This window comes from Peromyscus leucopus, chromosome 4 (genome assembly GCF_004664715.2).
Source record: "Peromyscus leucopus breed LL Stock chromosome 4, UCI_PerLeu_2.1, whole genome shotgun sequence".
Taxonomy (NCBI): domain Eukaryota; kingdom Metazoa; phylum Chordata; class Mammalia; order Rodentia; family Cricetidae; genus Peromyscus; species Peromyscus leucopus.
In genome coordinates, this window is record NC_051066.1 from 94,225,320 (window position 1) to 94,245,956 (window position 20,637).

Below are 20,637 nucleotides of genomic sequence, written 5' to 3' on the forward strand. Positions count from 1 at the left end.
GTAGCACATGCCTGTCATCTCAGACATGAGGACCACAAGTTTAATGCCAGGCTGGGCTATCTAAGCAAGACTTTGTCTCAAAACAACAAGGGATGTAGATTAGTAATAGAGCATCTGCCTGATGTGTATGTGAGGCCTCAGGTTCTATCCTCAGCAGCGGGCGTGGGAGATGGTGGCTTGTAAAGAAAGCATATGGTGATCATTTATTCTCCAAATAGAATCATCTCAGTCTGCTCCATAGCTTAAGCAAGAACATATTTAAAGTTCTGATACATCTAGCATGTGCAAGGCTCTGAGTTTGGTTCCCAGTGCTATAAAAAAAAACAAATCAGTGGGTCTAGAGAGATGGCTCAGTGGTTAAGAGCTGCTTGCTGCTCTTCCAAACTAACCCAAGTTAGTTCCCAGCATGGCAGCTCATAGCCATCTGTACTGTGGAACAATATTTGTACACTGTAAATATGTGCTGTCCTCATTGTTAATAAAAAGCTGACTGGCTGATGGCTAGGCAGAATTTTCAGGGCAGAGAGAATTCTGGGAAGAAGGGCAGAGTGAGAAGAGTGGACAGGCAGAGGCAGAGGGAGGCAAGATGAACATGCCGTGTTGAAAGAAGGTACTGCCACATGGCAGAGGGTAGATGAGAAATATGGCTTAATTTAAAATCTAAGAGTTGGATTAGTAACAAGCCTGAGTTATTAGCCAAGCATTTATAATTAACATTGAGTCTCCATATTGGTTATTTGGGAACTGGCAGTCTGCCTATATATCTGTAACTACAGTCCCAGGGAATCCACTGCCTTCTTCCGACCTCTGTAGGTGCCAGGCATGCACATGATGCACAAACATACAGGCAGGCAAACACTCATACACAGAAAAAAAAATATTTAAAAATAAAATAAAACAGAGCCAGATGTGGTGGGTCATACCCTTAGTCCCAGAACTAGGGAGGCAGAGGCAGGCATATTAGCAGGTGGCTCTTCATGCATTCAAGGTCAGCCTGGTCTGCAGAGCAGTTCAGACTAGCCAGGGTTACATAATGAAACCCTGTCTCAAAAATAAACAAACACAAACAAACAGATAAGATTTAACGAAACTTTCCTTTTCAACAAAAATGGAGGGGATCAGTGACGAGATTTACCACCCTGTCTGAAACAACCACCCAACAGCAAAAGCCAGAAAATGGCGGAATTCACCACCCTGGACATCAGACCACAAAGACCAGTGATCCCTGCCAGATAAGAATCAAGGAAGGCCAGGCCCAGGAGCACCCCAGTTTACTGCTGAGATTCCAGGCGTGCAACAGGGAGGGGGAGCTGGGACCAAGCCACAAGGACTGTGGAGCCTTGGGTGCCAGTTCAGATTTTGGGGAGCCAAGTGGGTGGTGCTCAGAACACAATACTGGAGAGTACAAAGAGAATTCTGGGGCCTCACAACGTCATCCTCCAGCTTCGGGAGCGTTCAGGCAGCCACAGACCCTCATCTAAGATGGAGGAAACTATTCAAATCCAAGGGAAAATCCACCAAAAATAATGAAGATGCCACTACTCACATAAGACCTGAGGGGCGCCTGTTCCCACCAGCCAGATGGAAAACTCCCTCAGCTGTGGGGAAGGGTCCTCAGGCCTGGCCTACACGCGGCTCAGTTCCACCCAACTCTTACATCTCTCTCTCTCTTCACCCGAGAGTCTCACTATGTAGCCGTGACTGGCCTGGAAGTTGCTGTGTAGAACAGGCTGGCCTCAAATTCCTAAGAGACCCATCAGCCCCAGCCTTCCCAGTGCTGGGATTAAAGGCCTCCCCACCTCACCCGGCCCTTCCACTCTGTTTTGGTGTTTGGGGCTGAATGCAAGCCTTTACACATTCTTTTTTGCTGATGTTGTTTTATTTATTTTATTATCTTTTAAATTCTATGTCTGTCTTTCTGTGTGTCTATATGTGTTTGTATGTAAATATGTGCACATCTATCTGAGGATCCCTGGTCCAGGGGAGCATGTCAGATCTCTTGGAGCTGGGGTTACAGGCAGCTGTAAGCCTCCCCACATTGGTGCTAGGAGCTTGGGTCTTCTAGAAGAGTCAAATGCTCCATTAACAGCGGAGCCGTCTCTCCAGCCCTCAACCTCACACATTCTAAGCACACACTCTACCACTGAGCTACACCCTCAGTTCTGTGCTATCAAATCTTAAAACAGACTAAGAGAGAGAAAACTCTCATTAAGCAGCTAAATGCATCCCAGAAAAGCTCAAGAATATTTATATAAACCCAAAAATAACCAGCCACACAAAACAAAATTCACAATGTCTGGAGTCTCTAGAAAAACAATTACCAACAAGACAAAAATGACCCATCCCAAGGGAAAATCAATAGAAATGAAGCCCAAATTGACACGTAAGTGATAATTAGACCAAGACAAGGGGTTATTACAGCTCTCTTCCATATGTTGTAAGCAGAGATTTGGAGTGTATAAAAATATCCACCTCGAACTGGTGGTTGTGAAAACTAAGATGTTTGAGATTGGAAAAAAAAAATCAGTGGATGAAATCAACAGTTTAGAAATTGCAGTGTATGTGTGTGTGTGTGTGTGTGTGTGTGTACGTGCATGTGTGTGTATCTGTACAAATGGCAATAGGGGGGCTGAGGATGGTTTAAAGGTAGAACACTTGCCTGGCATAATCAAAGTTCTGGATTCTAGCCCCCACCCATGAGGACACAATAACAGAAAGTATATACAAACAGAACGCCAAGAAAAATATATGAATGCATAAAATCATACGAAATCTGTACTACACTGAAATTATGTCCCTTATAATTATGTAAAATTGTGGGCAAAAACCAAACCAAATAAATAATAACAAAAACCCAAAGACAAGAGCCAGAAATGATGGCACAAACCTTTAGTTCTAGTTCTTAGGAGGCAGAGGCAGGTAGTTTAAGGCCATCCTGGTCTACATGGTAAGTTCCAAACCAGCCAGGACTGAGAGACCTTGTCTTAAATGAACAAAAAACTGGCCATCAACTAAAAACAAGCCAGAGGGTCCTTTTAAAAATAATGTTTAGGGGTTGGGGATTTAGCTCAGTGGTAGAGCGCTTGCCTAGCAAGCGCAAAGCCCTGGGTTTGGTCCTCAGCTCCGGAAAAAAAAAAAAATGTTTAACATATGTTTATTTATGGTTTGGGGGGGTCACTCATGTGCCACAGCACTTGTGTGGGGGAAGAGGGCATGGCAGTAATTCTCCAAAATGTGGGTCCAGGGCATTGAATTCAAGTTGTCAGGCTTGCAGACAGGTGTCTTGACTCATTGAGCTGTCTCACTGGTCTTTAAAATTATTTTTCAAGACAAGGACTCATCCTGTCTAGCTGTGCAACCTAGTTTTATGTCAATTTGACACAAGCTAGAGTCATCTGAGAGGAGGGAACCTCAACTGAGAAAATGCCTCCATAAGATCAGGCTGTAGGCAAGTCTGTAGAGCATTTTCCTAATTAGTGATGGATGGAGGGGGGCCCAGCCCATTGTGGGTGGGGTCACTTATGGGCTGATGGTCCTGGGTATTGTAAGAAAGCAGACTGAGTGCTGTGGCATAATCTTTTTGTACACTGTGAAGATGTGTCTTTGTCAAGGCGCCTTCTGATTGGTTTAATAAAGAGCTGAATGACCAATAGCTAGGCAGGAAGAGGTTAGGTAGGACTTCCAGGCAGAGAAAGAAGGAGAGATGAGGGGGAGGATCAGGAGAAGGAGAGATGAATCGAGGCATGGGAGAGACACTAGAAGACACAGAGAGGAAGCAGGAGGTGTAAGGTGGAAGAAAGATAAAAAGCCACAAGACAAAATGTAGATTAATATCAATGGATTAATTTAGGTGGTAAGAGCTAGGGGGACAAGCCTAAGCTACAGGCTGAGCTTCCATAATTAATAAGAAGTCTCCGTGTTGTTTTTGTGAGCTGGCAGCCCAAAGGAAAATCCACCAACAGCTGAGCAAGCCTAGAAGAGCACACCAGTAAGCAGCCTCCTCCATGGCCTCCGTATCTAGGTTCCTACCCTACCTTGAGTCCCTGCTCTGACTGCTGTGGTGTTACTTCTCTCACATCTCGCACTTCCTGTTTCTTCTCCGTGTCTCCTGGCATCTCCTGCGTGCCTAGATCTCCCCTTCTCTTCCTTTCTCTCCCAGGAAATCCCGCCTATACCTCCTGCCTAGCCAATGGCTGTTCAGCTTTTTATTACACCGATCACAGCAATACATCTTCACACAGTGTACAAATATCCCACAACAGACCGCCTTCGATGATGAACTGTGATGTGGAAGTGTGACTGAAATAAATCATTTTACCCCCAAGTTGCCTTTGGTCAGGGTGTTTCATCACAGCAAAAGAAATCCTAAGACACTGGCCTAGAATTCATTACGCTGCCAACACTGACCTTGAACATGAAGTAACCCTCTGGCCTTCACCTCTCAAGTGCTATAATTATGGGCATGAGTCACCACACTCTGTAGTTTATCATTTTTTAAATTTATTTTGGGCCAGGCATGGTGACACATGTTTGTAATACCAGTACTTGGGCAGTAGAGGCAGGAGGATTGTAGTGTGATCCTTAGTCTTAACAATAAAAACCCAGAGTCAGATATCAAGGGTGACTTCTTACCTCTCTGAATCTCAGACCAAATGGGGGGATCCTGTCTCTAAATCATCAGACTAAATGGGGGCAATCCTGTCCCTAGCCACCTTATATTCTTGTCCCGAGTGCTGGGATTAAAGGCATGTGCCACCACCGACTGGCTGTTTCTCTTTTAGACTGGTTCAATCTCGTGTAGCCCAGGGTGGCCTTAAACTCCTGATCCTCCTGCTTCCTCCTCCCAAGTGCTGGGATTAAAGGTATGTGCCACCCCTGCCTGGCCTCTATGGTTATCTAGTGGCTAGCTCTGCCCTCTGATCTCCAGGCAAGCTTTATGTGTCAGAACACAAACAAAATATCATACAACAGAGGATCAGGTGTTCAAGTCCAGCCTGGGCTATATGAAACCAGACCTCAAAAGCAAAAGAAACCCCTCAGCAGCACTGTTGTGTGGTGTAGACACTTTCTTTTCTGCCACCAATCCCAAATAATGACACAGAGAGTTATTATTAATTATGGAAGCTTGGCCTATAGCTTAGGCTTGTTCCTAACTAGCTCTCAGAACTCAAATTAACCCATATTTTTATTAACCTACATTCTACCATGTGGCTTTTACCTCTCTCCCATTCTGTGTGTCCAACTCAGTCTGCCTCTCTTCTTTCCAGAGGCCTCCCTGTGCCTGGAAGTCTCATCTATACTTCCTGCCCAACTATTGGCCATTTGGCTCCTTATTAAACCAATCAGAAGGCACCTTCATAAAGACACATCTTCAGAGTGCACCACCACCACCTCCCAGCCGACTTTAATTCTTATCCCCCAGTTTTATCTGTACATTTCTCCTATCTCTCAGTTCCATTAAGAGAAAAACTCATTTCTACCTTAGAGCTTTGCCCTTCTCAGTGTTGATGAGATTAACTAACTCTCATCTTTCCCAAATCAAACATACCTAAATTGCTGTGGAGCAATCTTTGCACACTGTAAATATGTATTACTCTCTCTCGTTGGTTAATAAAGAGCTGACTGGCCCATAGCTGGGCAGGAAGAGATTGGGTAGGAGAGCCAGACTAGGAGGATGCTGGGAAGAAGGTCAGAGTCTCAAAAGGAGCGTCAGCGCACATAGATGGATAGAAATGGGTTGATTTAAGTTATAAGAGCTAGTTAAAAAGCAAGCCCAAGCTAACACCCAAGCGTTTATAATTAATGTTAAGTCTCTGTGGGGAGGGGCTGTAGGGACAGAAAAGTCCACCTACACTAAATCTTTATTTAGACAAGATTACTGTGCTGTAGCTCCGACTGGCCTGGAATTCACCATGTAGCCCAGGCTGACCTTGAAAACAGAAGTTCCCCAGCAGAAGCCTCCCGAGTGATGTAATTACAGCTGTGAACCATCAGGGCCTCAATCTTCCCAATTTAAACTGTTTTCCCCAATTTTAGACAATTCCTGGCTTTTCTCTCTCATAGCATTTTGTGGTTTTTCCTTCATTGTCTTACCATGGATGGTAAATATGTATTTGCAATTATCTGTTTAGTGTCTTTCCTAGACTGTAAACTCCAAGACGTCAGAACTAAAGTTAGTCCTGGTATTTGCTCCCCAACCCATCTATCCTCTTAGTATATATACATGGCTGCTGCTCCGTGTTTTTAATGAAACGACTGAGAACTCCGCTTTGTTTTGTATGAGTAACTTTAATTTCTAATTAAATCTGATTGTGGGTTTGTTATGTATTTCAGCCCACTGGGGTCCTTCAAGTAGGTTCTGTCATTCTTCACCCACTATCCGGTAGTTTTTATTCAGGTCACCTGTACTCCTGGCAGGATCCTTAACAATCAAAAACAAATAAAGAGGATTGTGACTTGGACGTTCAGAGAGCTCACGTTTCCGCCTTCAGCCAGGAATGTGACACAGTGGCTCCCTAGCCCCATTCAAGCCTGCTGAGTGCGTCCCTGGCCGCGTGGTGACCCGCGGGTTCGGGCAGCGCGGCTGGAACCTTCCGTACAGCATGGCGGCTCCTGAGGCCGTGGTGCAGGAGACAGTCTTCCGTACAACAGGGCGGCCTACAGACTCGGAGCCACGCCCCCTCTCGCCCAGCCCCCGGATGTTTCCTTTTGAAAGCGTGGCGGCAGGCTCTGCCGGGGGCTGGGCGGTTGATGCGGAGCCTCTTTTGAAAGGAAACGAAGAGGACTGCGAGCGGGAGGAGCTGGCGCCGGGGTTCGGCTATACGGGCCCGGGGCTGGGTTGCGTGCGGGCGGACGGGCTGGCTGGCGGGGCGGGGCCCCGGCGCGGCTAATCATCCATTGCATCTTCCAGGGTCCAGCCGAGCCACCCGGCTACGATGGCCAGTGCTAAGACGGTGTGCGACGCGCAGCCCCACTCGATGCCGATCGGCGGCCTGCCCGCAGGTGAGTGCTCACACCGCTACGGGCTGGCTCCGTGTCCTAAGCCAGGGGTAGAGGATCGAAATCTGTGTGTGTTCGGGCGGCGTTCGGTTAGCTCTGATGCCTGCCTGCGCCTCACCCCAAACCAGGCTGTGCTGTGTGTATGCTTACGGACGAACACTTTTGAGAAAGAGTTCCTGTTCCTATCCCTGACCCCCACCCACTTCTGCGTTTTCCTGTTAGATCCAAATTGTTGGTTGTGGTTTAAGGAATAGCTTTTTTGTAAGATGTAGTGATGGTGGGGGAAGTCGTTATGTAGGCTGGCCTCGAACTCACGGAGACACCGCCTTGGCCTCCTGGGTGCTGGAATTTAAGGCATGTGCCACCATGCTCAGTGCCTGGCCTCACTTTTCTTTTTATTCTTTTTTTGGTTTTTCGAGACAGCGTTTCTCTGTGTAGCTTTGCACCTTTTCTGGAACTCACTTGGTAGCCCAGGCTGGCCTCGAACTCACAGAGATCCGCCTGGCTCTGCCTCCCGAGTGCTGGGATCAAAGGCGTGCGCCACCACCGCCCTGCTATATTATTTTAAATTATTATTATTATTTTAAAACTTATTTGTTTATTGTGTATACAGTGTTCTGCCTGCATGAATGCCTGCAGGCCAGAAGAGGGCACCAGATCTCATTACAGATGGGTGTGAGCCACCTTGTAGGTGCTGGGAATTGACTCAGGACCTCTGGAAGAACAGTGAAGCACTGAGCCATCTCTACCTTTTTAAAGCTAGGTTTTCACTATGTAGCCCTGCTAACATTAACTTGCAGCGATCTTCCTACAGCAAGTCCTGCATGCCGAGATTGCAGGCTCGCTGCCCCCGGCCTCTCTAGAACTCTGTTTTAAAGACATTTTTTGTTTGTTTGTTTTTTTGGTTTTTTCGAGACAGGGTTTCTCTGTGTAGCTTTGCGCCTTCTGGACTCACTTGTAGCCAGGCTGCTCGAACTCACAGAGATCGCTGCTCTGCTCCGAGTGCTGGGATCAAAGGCGTGCGCCACCACCGCCCGGCTGACATTGTTTTTTAAAATGGGTGTGTGTGCGTGTGGGTATAAGGTGCCCAAGGGAGGTCAGGGATCTTGATTCCCTGGAGCTGGAGTTAAAGGCAAGTTGTGAGGCACCTGATGTGGGTCATGGAATCAAAATCCAGTCCTCTTGGAAGAGTAGTTCTTCTCCCTTTTAAGTGCTGAGCCATCTCTTCAGCCTAGAAATTGCTTTTTAAGCAATTCTCCTTTTTACTTCCAGATTAGGGTTGGTCGTCTTGCAGGTGTGGGTTTGCTGTCAGAGAAGAGCCTCATTTGAAGAGTAGGATCGTGGGAGAAAGCACCGGGATCCCTTGTTCCCATTCACAGGTGCACAGTGGCTCTCCTGAGCACGCCGTCGCTGTGTGTTGAGTAGAGTGAGAGAGAGCCAGTCCTAGCCAGTTACTGGCAACCTTGAAAGGAGGCGGGAGGCATGACTGATAACAATTTGTAGTTGCGTTTCCGTCTTGGTCTGTGTTGATTTTCTTGTGGTTGAAAGTCATCTGGTGAGGTCTGTAGTGGTTGTGCCGCCTAATGTCAAGATCATAGCGTAGAAGATGGCCCTGGCACCCCGCAGCTGTTGTGAGGGATCTCGGAGCAGCCTTTACCATCGCTTTCCAGATAATTCCGTGCAGCTGGTTGGTTGAAGCGCAGTGGTAGGCAGGATTGGTCTCTGAAGGAAAGTAGGCTTTTCTGCCAGGTTTAAAGGGTGATTTTCTTTGCCCTGTTTTCCTCAAAACCTCCTTATCAGCAGAGGCACACTGCTCAGAGCCAGGACTCGCAGACCTCTGCAGCCTTGTCCCCTCCCTCACAGTGTCCCTGGACAGCTGGCAGCGGCCAGCCTTCCTAGCCAAACCCCAGGTTTTCATCTCTCCACGGTCCCAGCTTCAGGATCACGTGTGCTGCAACAGTTCTAAGGATTTTAGGCAGTCTTCACCTACAAAGGAGATAGAAAGCCAGAAATTGGAACTGGGTTTGGTGCACACTCATCCTCCCAGCCGGTCAGGGCTCTACAGCAAGACCTTTCGGAGAGGAGTTTGAAGACAAACACTCTTCTTTACATCGGCCATCCAGTTCTCCTGGTGCCTCCTTTCTAGGAGACAATCTTTGTGAAATTCTACTGACTGTTTTTCCTGCAGTGCAGTCCTCAGGGCTCAGCAGAAACAGGTTGTTGGAGCTGATTACAATTAATGAATTCGTTTTGTTTTTTTTTTTCAATTTCCTATGAACTCTTTTACATGGACTAGATATATTATTGTGTTTAACTTACTACTATTTGAGATAAGGCCGATAGTAGCACAAAGTAACTTCTTTTCTGAAAGATACCTCCAAAGAACCCGTTTAATATTTGCATAGTGTTATGAGTATTGAAACTAGAGTTCTGGTGCCCTATAAATTGTACCTGTAAACAAAATGTGTTAGCCTGAGGAATTATATATTTACTTCAAATTATTGTGCAGCAAGTTATTTGAATAAAATTTTTATTAAATACAATATGATCCAGTACTTTATACCTCATTTCTTCAACTTAATCGTTTAATTGGTGTGGCTTTTAACCTAGATCCAGCTTAAAGGAGCCATTCTACAGTGAACAGAGTCAAGTTAGTGTCATCCAGAAACCCCTGAGCTGGAAAGAAATAGAAAAGCTTGGGGGTGGGCATGACAGGTACTGTGGCATGTAAACGCTAGTGTGACCTGTGTGCTAATGGCATGTGTTGGGGGTGGATGAGTCCCAGCCTGGCCCAGTAAGGAGATCAGCAGGAACCTCAAATAGGAACCTCTTAAGTTTACTGAGGGCCCAACAGAGTAAAAGCGTGGCAGAAGGGCAAGAGCCTGGCATAGGGAAGGTGGAGGGGAGATCGTTCACAGGAACAGGGCACTTAGGCTGTATAGCTGATCTGTTCATCTATTCCATTTGTTGGTTCTTGAACTTTGGTCTTATGCCAGATCTTTACTAGGCACCAGGACATAAAGATGTCTCCATGTTGTTGGGAAGACATTTTGGTGAAAGTAAGCAACACTTAAGAGAAAGCAGCTAGATGTTGTCTGGGGAGGGTGGGTATGGGAGCCTCGTGACGGTCAGTTCCAGCTGGGTTCTCCCACTAACTCGGCCTTGCCTCCAGCTCTTTGCTTATATAGGCCTCCAGGTTCACATTCCTCTAGCCTGTCAATTTGATGTGTCGTCAGGTACACTGAGCAATCACTTGTAATGAATTGTGCGCACCTGCAATCCTTGCATTTGGAGCGGAGTCACGAGTATTGCTGTAAGTCAGGAACAGTCTCTACATATCGAGTTCAAGGCCACTCAGAGAGAGTAAGAACTGTATCGTCAAAAAATAGAAAAGAATCTTAGTTTCTAAAGCCAGTTAGCGTAGTCTTTTTCTTTGGAAACAACTTCTGTTCCTATACTGAAACTGGACAGTATGAAAATAAGGGCTTATGATACTGGTAAGGAGGCTCTGTGTGGCATGGGGAGGCCGCTGCTGAGGCGTGATGCTGTGGTTCACTCGTGTCTTCCCTTTCAGATGCACAAACTCGAGCTACTTCTAAGCTACCTGTTAAGTCCAAAGAAGCTGACGTGTTTAGACATCTTCATCCAGGAGGTTCAGATCCTGATGTTACAAAGGCCACCAAAGCAAGACGAGAGAATGGGTAAGAGCAGATCGTTGGCGTCTGGGTAGAACATCTTGCTAGAGGTAGGGGTTGGAGCTCAGTGCCAGAGTGCTTGCCTTGTATGTTCAAGGGCCTGGGTTGACTCTCCAGCAGAGAGGAGGAGGGACAGGGGGAGATTAATCTTTCTAGAAATTGCTGAGCACCAGAAGTTTAGGAACAGAGCCTAAGGAGATGGCTCAGCACTTGTTGCTCATGTAGAGGACCCTGGTTTGGTTCCCAGCATCCACATGGTGGCTCACAACCACCCCTAACCCAGTTCTAGGGGATCCAGCATCCTCTGCTGACTTCTGTTGATACCAGGCACATATTTGATGCACTTGTATACCTGTAGACAAAACACCCGTACACATAAAATAAGTAAATAAAAATAAATTAAAAAACTAAAGCCAGGCATAATGGTACACACCGTAATCCCAGCCCTTGGAAGGCAGAGGCAGTCAGATCTGTATGAGTTTGAGACCAGCCTGGTCTACGTAGTGAGTTCCAGGACAGCCAGAACGACATAATGAGACTCTGTCTCAAAATACTCCCTCAAAAAAAAAAAAAAAATCTAAAAGGGAAAATAATAGAATATGGGAGTGCTTGCCTCATACAAACAAAATGGGGCTCCTGAACTGTTTGTGAGGATCCTCTGTTGCTCTTTCTGAAGAGACACAGTAAGGGTCCTGAGAAAACCAGACTTCCTCTGCCACACTGCTCTGACTGCGCCAGCGCAGCACCTGGCTGTGCACAAATCCTAAATGCCACAGCGTGAATGGGCCCTCGGGCCGCAGCCTGTGTGCTTGGATGTACTCTGGTTCTTTCCTCCGAAACTCGAATCTCATAAGCCGGGTATGGAGGCATACACCTGTATTCCCAGAGCAGGAGAGGCGGAGACGGGGATTGGGAGTCCTGACCCTGTTTCAAAACAGCAGTGAAGCCGAGCCCCCGATGCACCTTATTCCTAGCACCCAGCACTGTGGTTCTCTGATCAGCTTTGATTCTGCTTCCTAGGCAGGTGAGAGCTGCAGAGACCGTCAGCAGGAAGAGCGTGAAGAAGAGGTGAGGCTGGGGTGGGCTGCGAGGGTGGAGACAGGTGAGGATGCAGAGGATGAGGGTGGAGACAGGTGTGGATGCAGAGGATGAGGGTGGAGACAGGTGTGGATGCAGAGAAAACCCCCCCACCCCACCCCCACCCCCACACCCACACACACACACACACACACACGGTTTCAGGGCTGGGGAGATGGCTCAGTGGGTAGGAGGGCCTGCTATGCCAGTGTGAAGGCCTCATTGGAATCCCACCTGGGCATGGCCGCACCTGCCTTGAGCTGCAGAGTTAGGAGGGGAAGCAGATAGACCCAGGGAACTTACTGGCTGGTGGTCTAGGCGAGCTTCAGATTCAGAAAGAGATCCTGTCTCAAGGGAGCAAAATGGAGAGCAGTAAGGAAGATTCCTCAGGTCCTGCTCTGGCCTCTGCATGTGCGTGCACGTATATACATGCTATGTGTATGCGAGCGCGCACGCGCGCACACACACACACACACACGTTTTTTTTGAAAACTCAGGACCTTCAAAGTGAAGATTTAATATTAAGGATGACAGCTGATGATTACGTTTGCCGTGTGCCAGCAGATGTTAAGCATGGTCCATGGATTCTCAGTCTTACAGTAATGTTCTGAAAGGGGGGTATTGTCTTCATTCTAGACATGAGGAAACAGAGCTGCAGGTTACAGGCCACTGTCAGGAAGCCGGGATGGGAACCCACTTGAATAACTCAGTAGCAGGTACCCCTAAACCCTCCACCCCATCATATTACAACTTTTATCTTAGCTACAAACCGTTGACTAAGCTGAAACCAGAGGAGGAGTGGAAGGATAAGAACCAGCTCCTGGAGGCCGTCAACAAGCAGCTGCAGCAGAAGTTGATGGAGACTCAGGTACGAAGCCCACCGAGTCCTGACTCATCAGCGGCCCCTGGACGACCAGGTGGACTCCTGCTGTGGCTCACCCAGAGTGCAAGCGAGGAAGTCCTCCCACTCGGGCCGGCTCTGATTTGTCTGTTGCCGCTCCACAGGGAGAGCTGAAGGACCTGACCCAGAAGGTGGAGCTCCTGGAGAAGTTTCAGGATAACTGCTTAGCAATTCTGGAGAGCAAAGGCCTCAACCCAGGTGAGAGGCGGCACACACTACGGGTGCCCTTCCCGGGGCTACGCTGGCAGCAGGGGATCTTTGCCCTGTGGGTGCAGGAGCTGCCTAGCCAAGCCCTAAAGATTTTTGAGTGTTTCCTGATGTTCTTAGGAAATGTCCATTTCTGCCCGACGGATAGAATTTCAGGTGACTGTTGAGAGACACGTCTCTGAGCTGAGCCCTGATTCACGCATTAGGTGCCAGCAGGTATGACCTTGCAAGGAGACCAGAAGCATTGTGTCTCTTTCCAGGGCGGTGGAGCTCACAAGGTAATTTGCTCAGGTGACAGGAGGGCGGATTCTGTCTCAGTGGTTCCTGAGTCGGCTTCTTCACAGTGCCTGCCTGCCATGTGACTCCTGGGTGGGGTATAGCTCAGTGAAAGGGCATGTCCTTAGGATGTGGAAGACCCTGGGTTCGATTCTCTCCCCGCCCCGCCACAAAGTGAATTTGTCCAAAGACTGTGAGATCACCTCAAGCTGTACTGAAGAGCCAGAGACTGCCCAGGCAAGGGTCTTGGGCCTCTTTGAATTAAGGAATGCTGACTGTGCTGGAGGTGAAACCCAGGGCCTGCCACGTGCAGCATTTATTATACCCCCAGACCCAGTTTTAGGAACTGTTTAGGGGTGTAGGACATTTGGGGGAGTTTTTTGTTTTTCTTTTCTTTTTCTTCCTTCCTTCCTTTCTGTCTTTCTCTTTTTCTTTCTTTTTGTTTTTCAAAACAAGATTTTTCTGTGTAATAGCCCTGGCTGTTCTGGAACTTAATTTGTAACCCAAGCTGACCTTGAACTCACAGAAATCACCTGCTTCTGCCTCCCAAATGCTGGGATTAAAGGCATGTGCCACCATTACCCAGCCATGTTTTTCTTTCTTTAAGATTTTATTTTATGTATATGATTGTTTTGCCTAAATGTATACATATGTGCACCCCGTGCAGACCTGGTGCCCTCAGAGTCCAGAAGAAGATATTGAATCCCCTGGTACTAGAATAGGTTTTTAGGGGGAAGCAAAGCCTTTGAGACAAGGCCTTACTAGGTAACGCAGGCAGACTTTGAACATTGACTCTTCCTGCCTCAGCCTCCTGGGTGCTGGAGTTGAAAGTTGGGGAATGCCACGCCCAGCCCACTATTTTTACTGTATGAGTACAAATACTGTCTTAGGCTCTGGCCTATTGCTGTGATGAGACACTGTGACTGAGCAAGTCTTTATAAAAGGAAGTATTTCATTGGGGCTTGCTAACAGTTTCAGAGCCTAAGACCCCATCATGGTTGGAAGGATGGTGGCATGCAGGCAGGCACTGGCGCAGGAGCTGACAGCTCGTCGTGATCTGTAGGCAGAGAGAGAGAGACTGGGCCTGGCATGGGTTTTTGAAACCTCAAAGCCCGCTCCAGTGACACACCTCCTCCAAGACCTTGCCTCCTAATCTTTAAGTAGAGCCACTCTGTGGTGACTAGACATCCGATGTATGAGCCCATGAGGGCCCTTCTCATTCAGACCGCCACAGTTACCAAAGATGATGACTTTTAAGGCCTGAAAGATTTTGAAAGTAGTTTTGTATATTGTAAACAAAATGAAAAGTAACACATGCATTTCCTCTGGAGAAAGTTTCTCCGGAGAGAAGCAGAACAGAGTAGACTGTGGCCATGTGCACCTCTGGAGAGGCAGCTCTGGAGAAATCACAGCTCTGAGGGCAGGTGGGGGTGACATGGTCGGGAGAGAGCTCCCGGAACAGGCATTTGAGAAGCATCCCTCCGAAATATGCGTGTCCTGTCCATGGAGGGCTCTTTCCCCTTTGGTTAAGGTGTGGTTCCCATGTGAGGCTGACTTTGTTGTATCCATCCATTTTAGGCAACGAGACCCTGGCATCACAGCGGGAACCTGCCACAGATCACACGGACTCCATGGTGAGGGCAAGGGTGTGGATGGGCAGCCCCTCAGCCAGGGCCCAGTGCAGCTCCCACCAAAGGAGAGTAAATACATGACCAGAGTCCTGGGTCCAATTAAGCGAGTTTTCTTTTCTGTAAGACAGGGCTGTCTCTCTAAAGGAGGGTCTGAGAAAACAGCATTGAACATACACGACAGTGGTTCATATAGCCCAAAAAACTGCAAGGCTAGGGGGTTTCAAGGGCTGGGGAGTTCCCAGGAGAATTTTGGTTACGTAGGAACTTGGCTGAACATTTCAAAATTACTGGGCAGAACATCTTATCAGGGCCAGGGTATAGGGTGTCAGATTCCAGAAAGTGAGTCAAGACCTGGTCAAACCAAGTTTTACCCAAAGCGGGAATGAACTTACTTTGATCTTGTAGCAAGATGGCTTTTAATCTTAAGATGGAGTCAGGCTGGTGCTCTGCAAATTTTAAGATGCTTGCTTAGGTTGTCCATGATAATAGACAGGAGAAATGGAATGTGTACTTGCAGCATATTTTACTTGAAAGGTTGTTTTATCCTCACTGGAAGCTATGAGGGACCCTGAACTGAAGACATACTAAAACACAGAATGGGGCTAGGGAGAGGCTGGGTCAGGAAGGGCCTGCCACACAGCGTCCCCAGCACCCATGGGAAAGCTGGCAGGTAGCGGAGTGCAAACAGGTGGCGCTCTGGAGCTCATCGCCCTGCCAGCCTACCAACTGCTTTACACAGAGACCCTGTCTCAAAAAACAAAGTGTGAGATGGGCTAGCGGGGAAAGGTGTGTGCACCGTCGAGCCCGATGACCCGAGTTCAGCCCCCGAGTTCAGCTCCTGAACCTGCCTCTTCAGTTTGTCTTCTGACCTCCCCATGGTGGTATGAATTATCCCTGCTCCCCACACGTAGATAAATAAATCTTTTTTTAAAAGTGGAGAGCTGTTAAGGTGGCCCAGTAGGTAAAGGTGCTTGCTACGAGCCTCAGAGCCCAAGATAGATCCCCAGAACCCACATGATGGAGGAAGAAAACCTAAGTTGCCATCCATTCCCCCCCCACAGACCATGGTGCACACACACACACACAAACAAACACACACACACACACACACACACACACACACACACACACGTGTGCTCACATATTAAATAAGTGTTTTTAGAACTGTCGAGGACGGGGAAGGCTGCTCAGATGACTTAGGAAGGCTGCTCAGATGACTTAGGAAGGACTCAGTGGACTAAGGTCCTCTATGTAAACATCGCCATTTGAGTTTGAGCTCTGGAAGGGAAAGGTGGATGAAGAGAACTCACTCCGTAGAGTTGTCTCATGACCTCTGCATACATTCTGTGGCATGCACACACATAATAATAAAGGATAATAAAAATAATTTGTAAAGGCTGAAAGCAAAGAAGATACCTGATGTCAGTCTCTGGCCTCCACAAGCTTTTATAACTGCATGTATGTGTGCATATGCCACAGGAATACATACATGCCCCACACACACACCAACCCACATAACAGGAATCTGGGGACATAGCTCAATGGTAGAATGCTGACCTAGTGTACATGACATTTAAGGTTGACTCCAGCACTTCAGACACACCACACATGCCCGTGTGTGTACACACGAAAACCTTTGATAGGGAGAACGTGTATAAAAACCTTCCACACTTCATCAGATGTCTCTCCTATTCTCTTACTGAGAACTCTGTAAAGCCTAGGTCTAGCCCGTTTGAATTCATAATTTCCTTTTGGTTCCTTCCCTAAGGAAGGTAGTTTATTTGGGCATAAAGACTTCCAAACTTGTCTGGTCTCTTCCCCAGGAAGATCAGTTGTCACAGTGCCATCTGAGAAAGCCACCTCTGGCTTCCCTCTGAGTCGGAGGTGGTTTGCTCCTAAGGTCTGTGCAGCACAGAGCACATTGTAGTAGATAAGTTTGATGTCTCAAGGAAGGAACCTGCAGTCACAAAGCAAGCTTCTTGGGTCTGGATGTTGGAATTGCCTGGGTAAATGAAGAGATTGAATAGGACATAGGGAATTTTAGAGAAAGAAGTCCGTGGTATAGAGGAACGATTCTCAGGAGCAGCACCATTCAGAGTCTGACTCATTGGTGGGCTGGGTTCCTCAAAGGGGACCCGTGGAGATCCTGGCATGTTCAGTCAGTGCTCAGTACCTGTCGTGAATGGAAAGAATGGTAGCCACCATCTAATTCGTTTTCTCTCTCTCCCCTGGCCCTAACTTTTGAAATAGGGTCTCACTACATAGCCCCCACTATTCCTGGAACTCACTGTGTAGACCAGGCTGGCCTTGAACTGAGATCTCCCTCTGTCTCTGCCTCCCAGGTGTGGGATTAAGGCTTATACCACCACACCCGACTCAACTCTTTATGTATTCTACTTTCCTTTCAGATGCTGCTAGAAACTCTGCAAGATGAACTGAAGGTTTTCAATGAAACTGCCAAGAAGCAGATGGAGGAGTTACAGGTACGGCAGACCCACCCCGGGGCAATGCTGTCATGCCGCAGTTATAGATGGGGAAAAGTTATTCCTAGTTTTCTTTTTGGTTAGTTCATGTTGCCAAAGTGTAAGTATGTTTGAGAAACAGGTGCCCACCCACGGAGGTCCTAAGAGGGCACCAGATCCCCTGGACCTGGAGTTACAGGCAGTTGTGAGCTGCCATGTGGGTCCTGGGAACTGAACCTGGGTCCCTGCAAGAACATTTAGCTGTTGAGCCATCTCTCTATTCGCCCTTCCTTCTTTTCTTTTTTGTTTGTTTGTATTGAGACAAAGTTTCTCTGTGTAACAGCCTTGGCTGCCCTTGAACTCACTTTGTAGACCAGGCTAGCCTCGAACTCACAGAGATCCGCCTGCCTCTGCCTCCCAAATGCTGGATTAAAGGTGTGCGCACCACCGCCCGGCTCTTTTCTTTTCTTCTCTTTTGATAGAGTCTTGCTGTGTATCCCAGATTGGTCTTGAACTCAGGGCAGTCTTCCTCCCTCGGCCCTTAAATGTGGATTATGAGTGTGAGCCCCCATGCCTGGCTCTTTTTTTTTTAATTATTTTTGATTTTTAACAGTTATTTACGTGTATGGGTCAGTGTGAATGTATGTCACATGTGTACACATATTGTACCCGTGGAAGACATAAGAGGGCTTCAGAGCCCCTGGAGCTGGAGTCAGACAATTGTGAGCTGATTGCCCTAGGTGCTAAAAACAACTCCAGTTGTCTGGGAGAACAGGGGAACTCAACTGAGACACCTCAGTTCCCCGCCTTTATATTATTTGTTATGTGGGAGTGTATGTGTGTCTGAATGTATGTGGTCCATACATGCCACAGCACATGGGACTCAAACGCAGTCCTCAGGCCTGATGGCAGGCATGTTTACCCCTGAGCTATTTCACCTGCCCCCATGCTTGGCTCCTATTCGTTTGTTTGAATAAACTATTTTAAAATTACTTTAGATTTATAGAAAAGTTGCACAGATAATACAGGAAATCCAGTTCCCCTAAGGATAACACCTCACACTGTCCTCACACCTTGTCACCAGTGAGAAACCGACACTAAATTCCCGGAGTCTGGACTGAATCAGTTTCTGTTTTGGATGCTTTTCCTCCGCAGTTGTTTCTTTTTGTGTGCCTGAGGACTCAGAAATGTTCCCAGGGATGGTGGGGAGGGGGACTCTCCACAGCTCCTGTGGTCCACACGGTAGGCTGCTCAAAGTTAAGACTATGTGAAATCCATGCTAGAAAGCTTATGTCGAGAGACCTGAGCAAGACATCCAGATTCCAGGGCTCAGCAGTTGAGAGTGCTTGCTGCTCTTCCAGAGGTCCCAGGTCTGCTTCCTGCAGCTCCTAACTCCATTACTCCAGCTCTAGGGATCTGATGCCCTTTTCTCCTCTCCATGGGCATCCAAGGGGGCGCGCGCACGCACGCACACACAAACTAAAAAGAAAAAAAAAAAACCTTAGAAGCCAGGCATGGTGGCACATGCCTTTTACCACAGAGGCAGGAGGCTCTCTAAGTTTGAAGTCTGGTCTACATAGTGAGACCCTGTCTTAACAATAAACAGATTCTTGGGTCCGGACAACTTTAGATTGCCTAGATAAAGCATGGGGCAGGAGACATGGAGGTTTTCATTGCTCTAGTTTAAATACAGGAGTGAAAACATTCCCCAGACCAGCACAGATAAATCCCAAGGTAGGAGTGGGGTGTCTGGTGTTGGGTGGTCTTCCTCTGTGTCATGTTCTGGTTCGGGTGCCGTCTTTCTGAGGCCAGAGTTTTGTGTGGGTTTTCCTTTGGAATGCCTTCCCTTGCAGGCCTTGAAGGCGAAGTTGAAGTTGAAAGAAGAAGAAAGGGTGCAGTTCCTGGAGCAGCAGACCTTTTGTAAGGACCAAGCCAGTGACTTCACAATAGTCCTGGAGGAAATGGAGCAGCTTTTAGAAATGTAATATAAGGCAAGTGGCCAGACGGCTTCTTCCTGGGGTAAACTCCAGAGGAAGCCACTTAGGATGTCTTCAAGGACTCTATCCCTTATACAAACCGACCTTCTGCAGCAGTAAATCCTAAGGGCAGTTATGCTGGAGTGGGCTTCCTCCTTAAGCACGCTGCCCACCTTCAGATTGCTCAGCTCACCTGAGCCTCACGAATTGCCGATGGAGGCCTGCAAGAGAGGGACCTGGAAACTTGACTCCACCTCCTGAGCAACAGAGACCCTTAGAACCAGGATGTTAAACCAGCCACCTTGGAGAAGCTAGCGGCTCTTACTTGGAAGCATGGGGAGAAAGCCTTCACACGATAGCACATGCACTGTAGAGGAGATGTCACTGAGAACCATGCTGTCCCCTTCTTTGTCCATCAGGTTGAGCTAATTGTGAATTTGAAATTCTTGAAGTTTTTTTGGCTTAATGAATGGGGTGAGGTATGCAAAGTAACACCTACCTGAAATAAATAGTACCTGGAGCTTTTTAAGTACAGCTTTTGAAATAAACACTCATGTGAATATTGCTATTCTGACTAACACTGAGGAGTGAAATCGCCTTTTTAGCCCAGCATGATGGCTTATGTCCATAATCCTAGAACTTGGGAAGCTGAGGCAGGAGGATTGCCTTGAGTTAGAGGCTAGCCAAGGCTGCAGAGATCCTATCTCAAAAAAAAAAAAAACCGAGGAAAAAGGAAGGAGGAAGGATTAAGTAACACTTTAGTCTAGACAGATGAGTTGAGCATGCTGGGGTAAGGTCAAGGTACCTGATTTACCCCGGGTATTTTGTCCTCCATCCTTAGATGCTTGTGCCTTCCAGGACTGTTAGTTCTGCAGTGTGTGCCTTGCTGTAGTCACCGTGTTTGGGGCCAGCTGCTGCCTTTGTCCTGTGTATGTCTGCAGTTTGTCTATCACAGCCCACCCAGAGCCTCACCCCATAGGGCCTGTGGTCTGTGGCCCAGCACCCCTGGGAGTCTCTCCGTTGGGGTCAACGAAAGTGTCGGCATGTTTTCTTTCTTAACGGAAATGTGCCAGCCGTTGCTTTGGCCACCTGCCGTCGTTTTTGTGTCTTCTGCTGTCTTCACCAAACTTGCCTAATGTATCCCTCAAAACCACTGAGGATGCCCGGAGTCCCCATCCCCAGCGAAGCCAAGATGCTCCATGCTTATTTTTTTTTTCTTTCTTTTTCAAATATATAAAATAGTTTCTAAAATAAAGGCCCAAATAAGGACTATCACACAGTAAATAAAGCAACACACATTCACCATATGCAAGGAGGGATGGCTGTAGAACAGTGCATTCCGGGTTCCTTTGTGCTACACATCTGCTCCTTTGGTGAGTGATCCTTCCGAGGCTGTGCTGAAGTCCTGAATGG

At 47.6% G+C, this 20,637-nt stretch overlaps 1 protein-coding gene across 1 annotated transcript; it reads left to right on the top strand.

Annotated features, from left to right (window-relative positions):
• The first annotated feature begins 6,514 nt into the window (after positions 1-6,514).
• Positions 6,515-19,804, top strand: Knstrn (kinetochore localized astrin (SPAG5) binding protein). Its single transcript, XM_028885931.2, has 9 exons — positions 6,515-6,811; positions 6,911-7,002; positions 10,574-10,700; positions 11,715-11,762; positions 12,534-12,639; positions 12,777-12,870; positions 14,734-14,789; positions 17,195-17,269; positions 19,102-19,804. The coding sequence occupies exons 1-9, from the start codon at positions 6,603-6,605 to the stop codon at positions 19,231-19,233; spliced, it is 939 nt and encodes a 312-aa protein (XP_028741764.1). The 5' UTR covers positions 6,515-6,602; the 3' UTR covers positions 19,234-19,804.
• Positions 19,805-20,637: the final 833 nt, after the last annotated feature.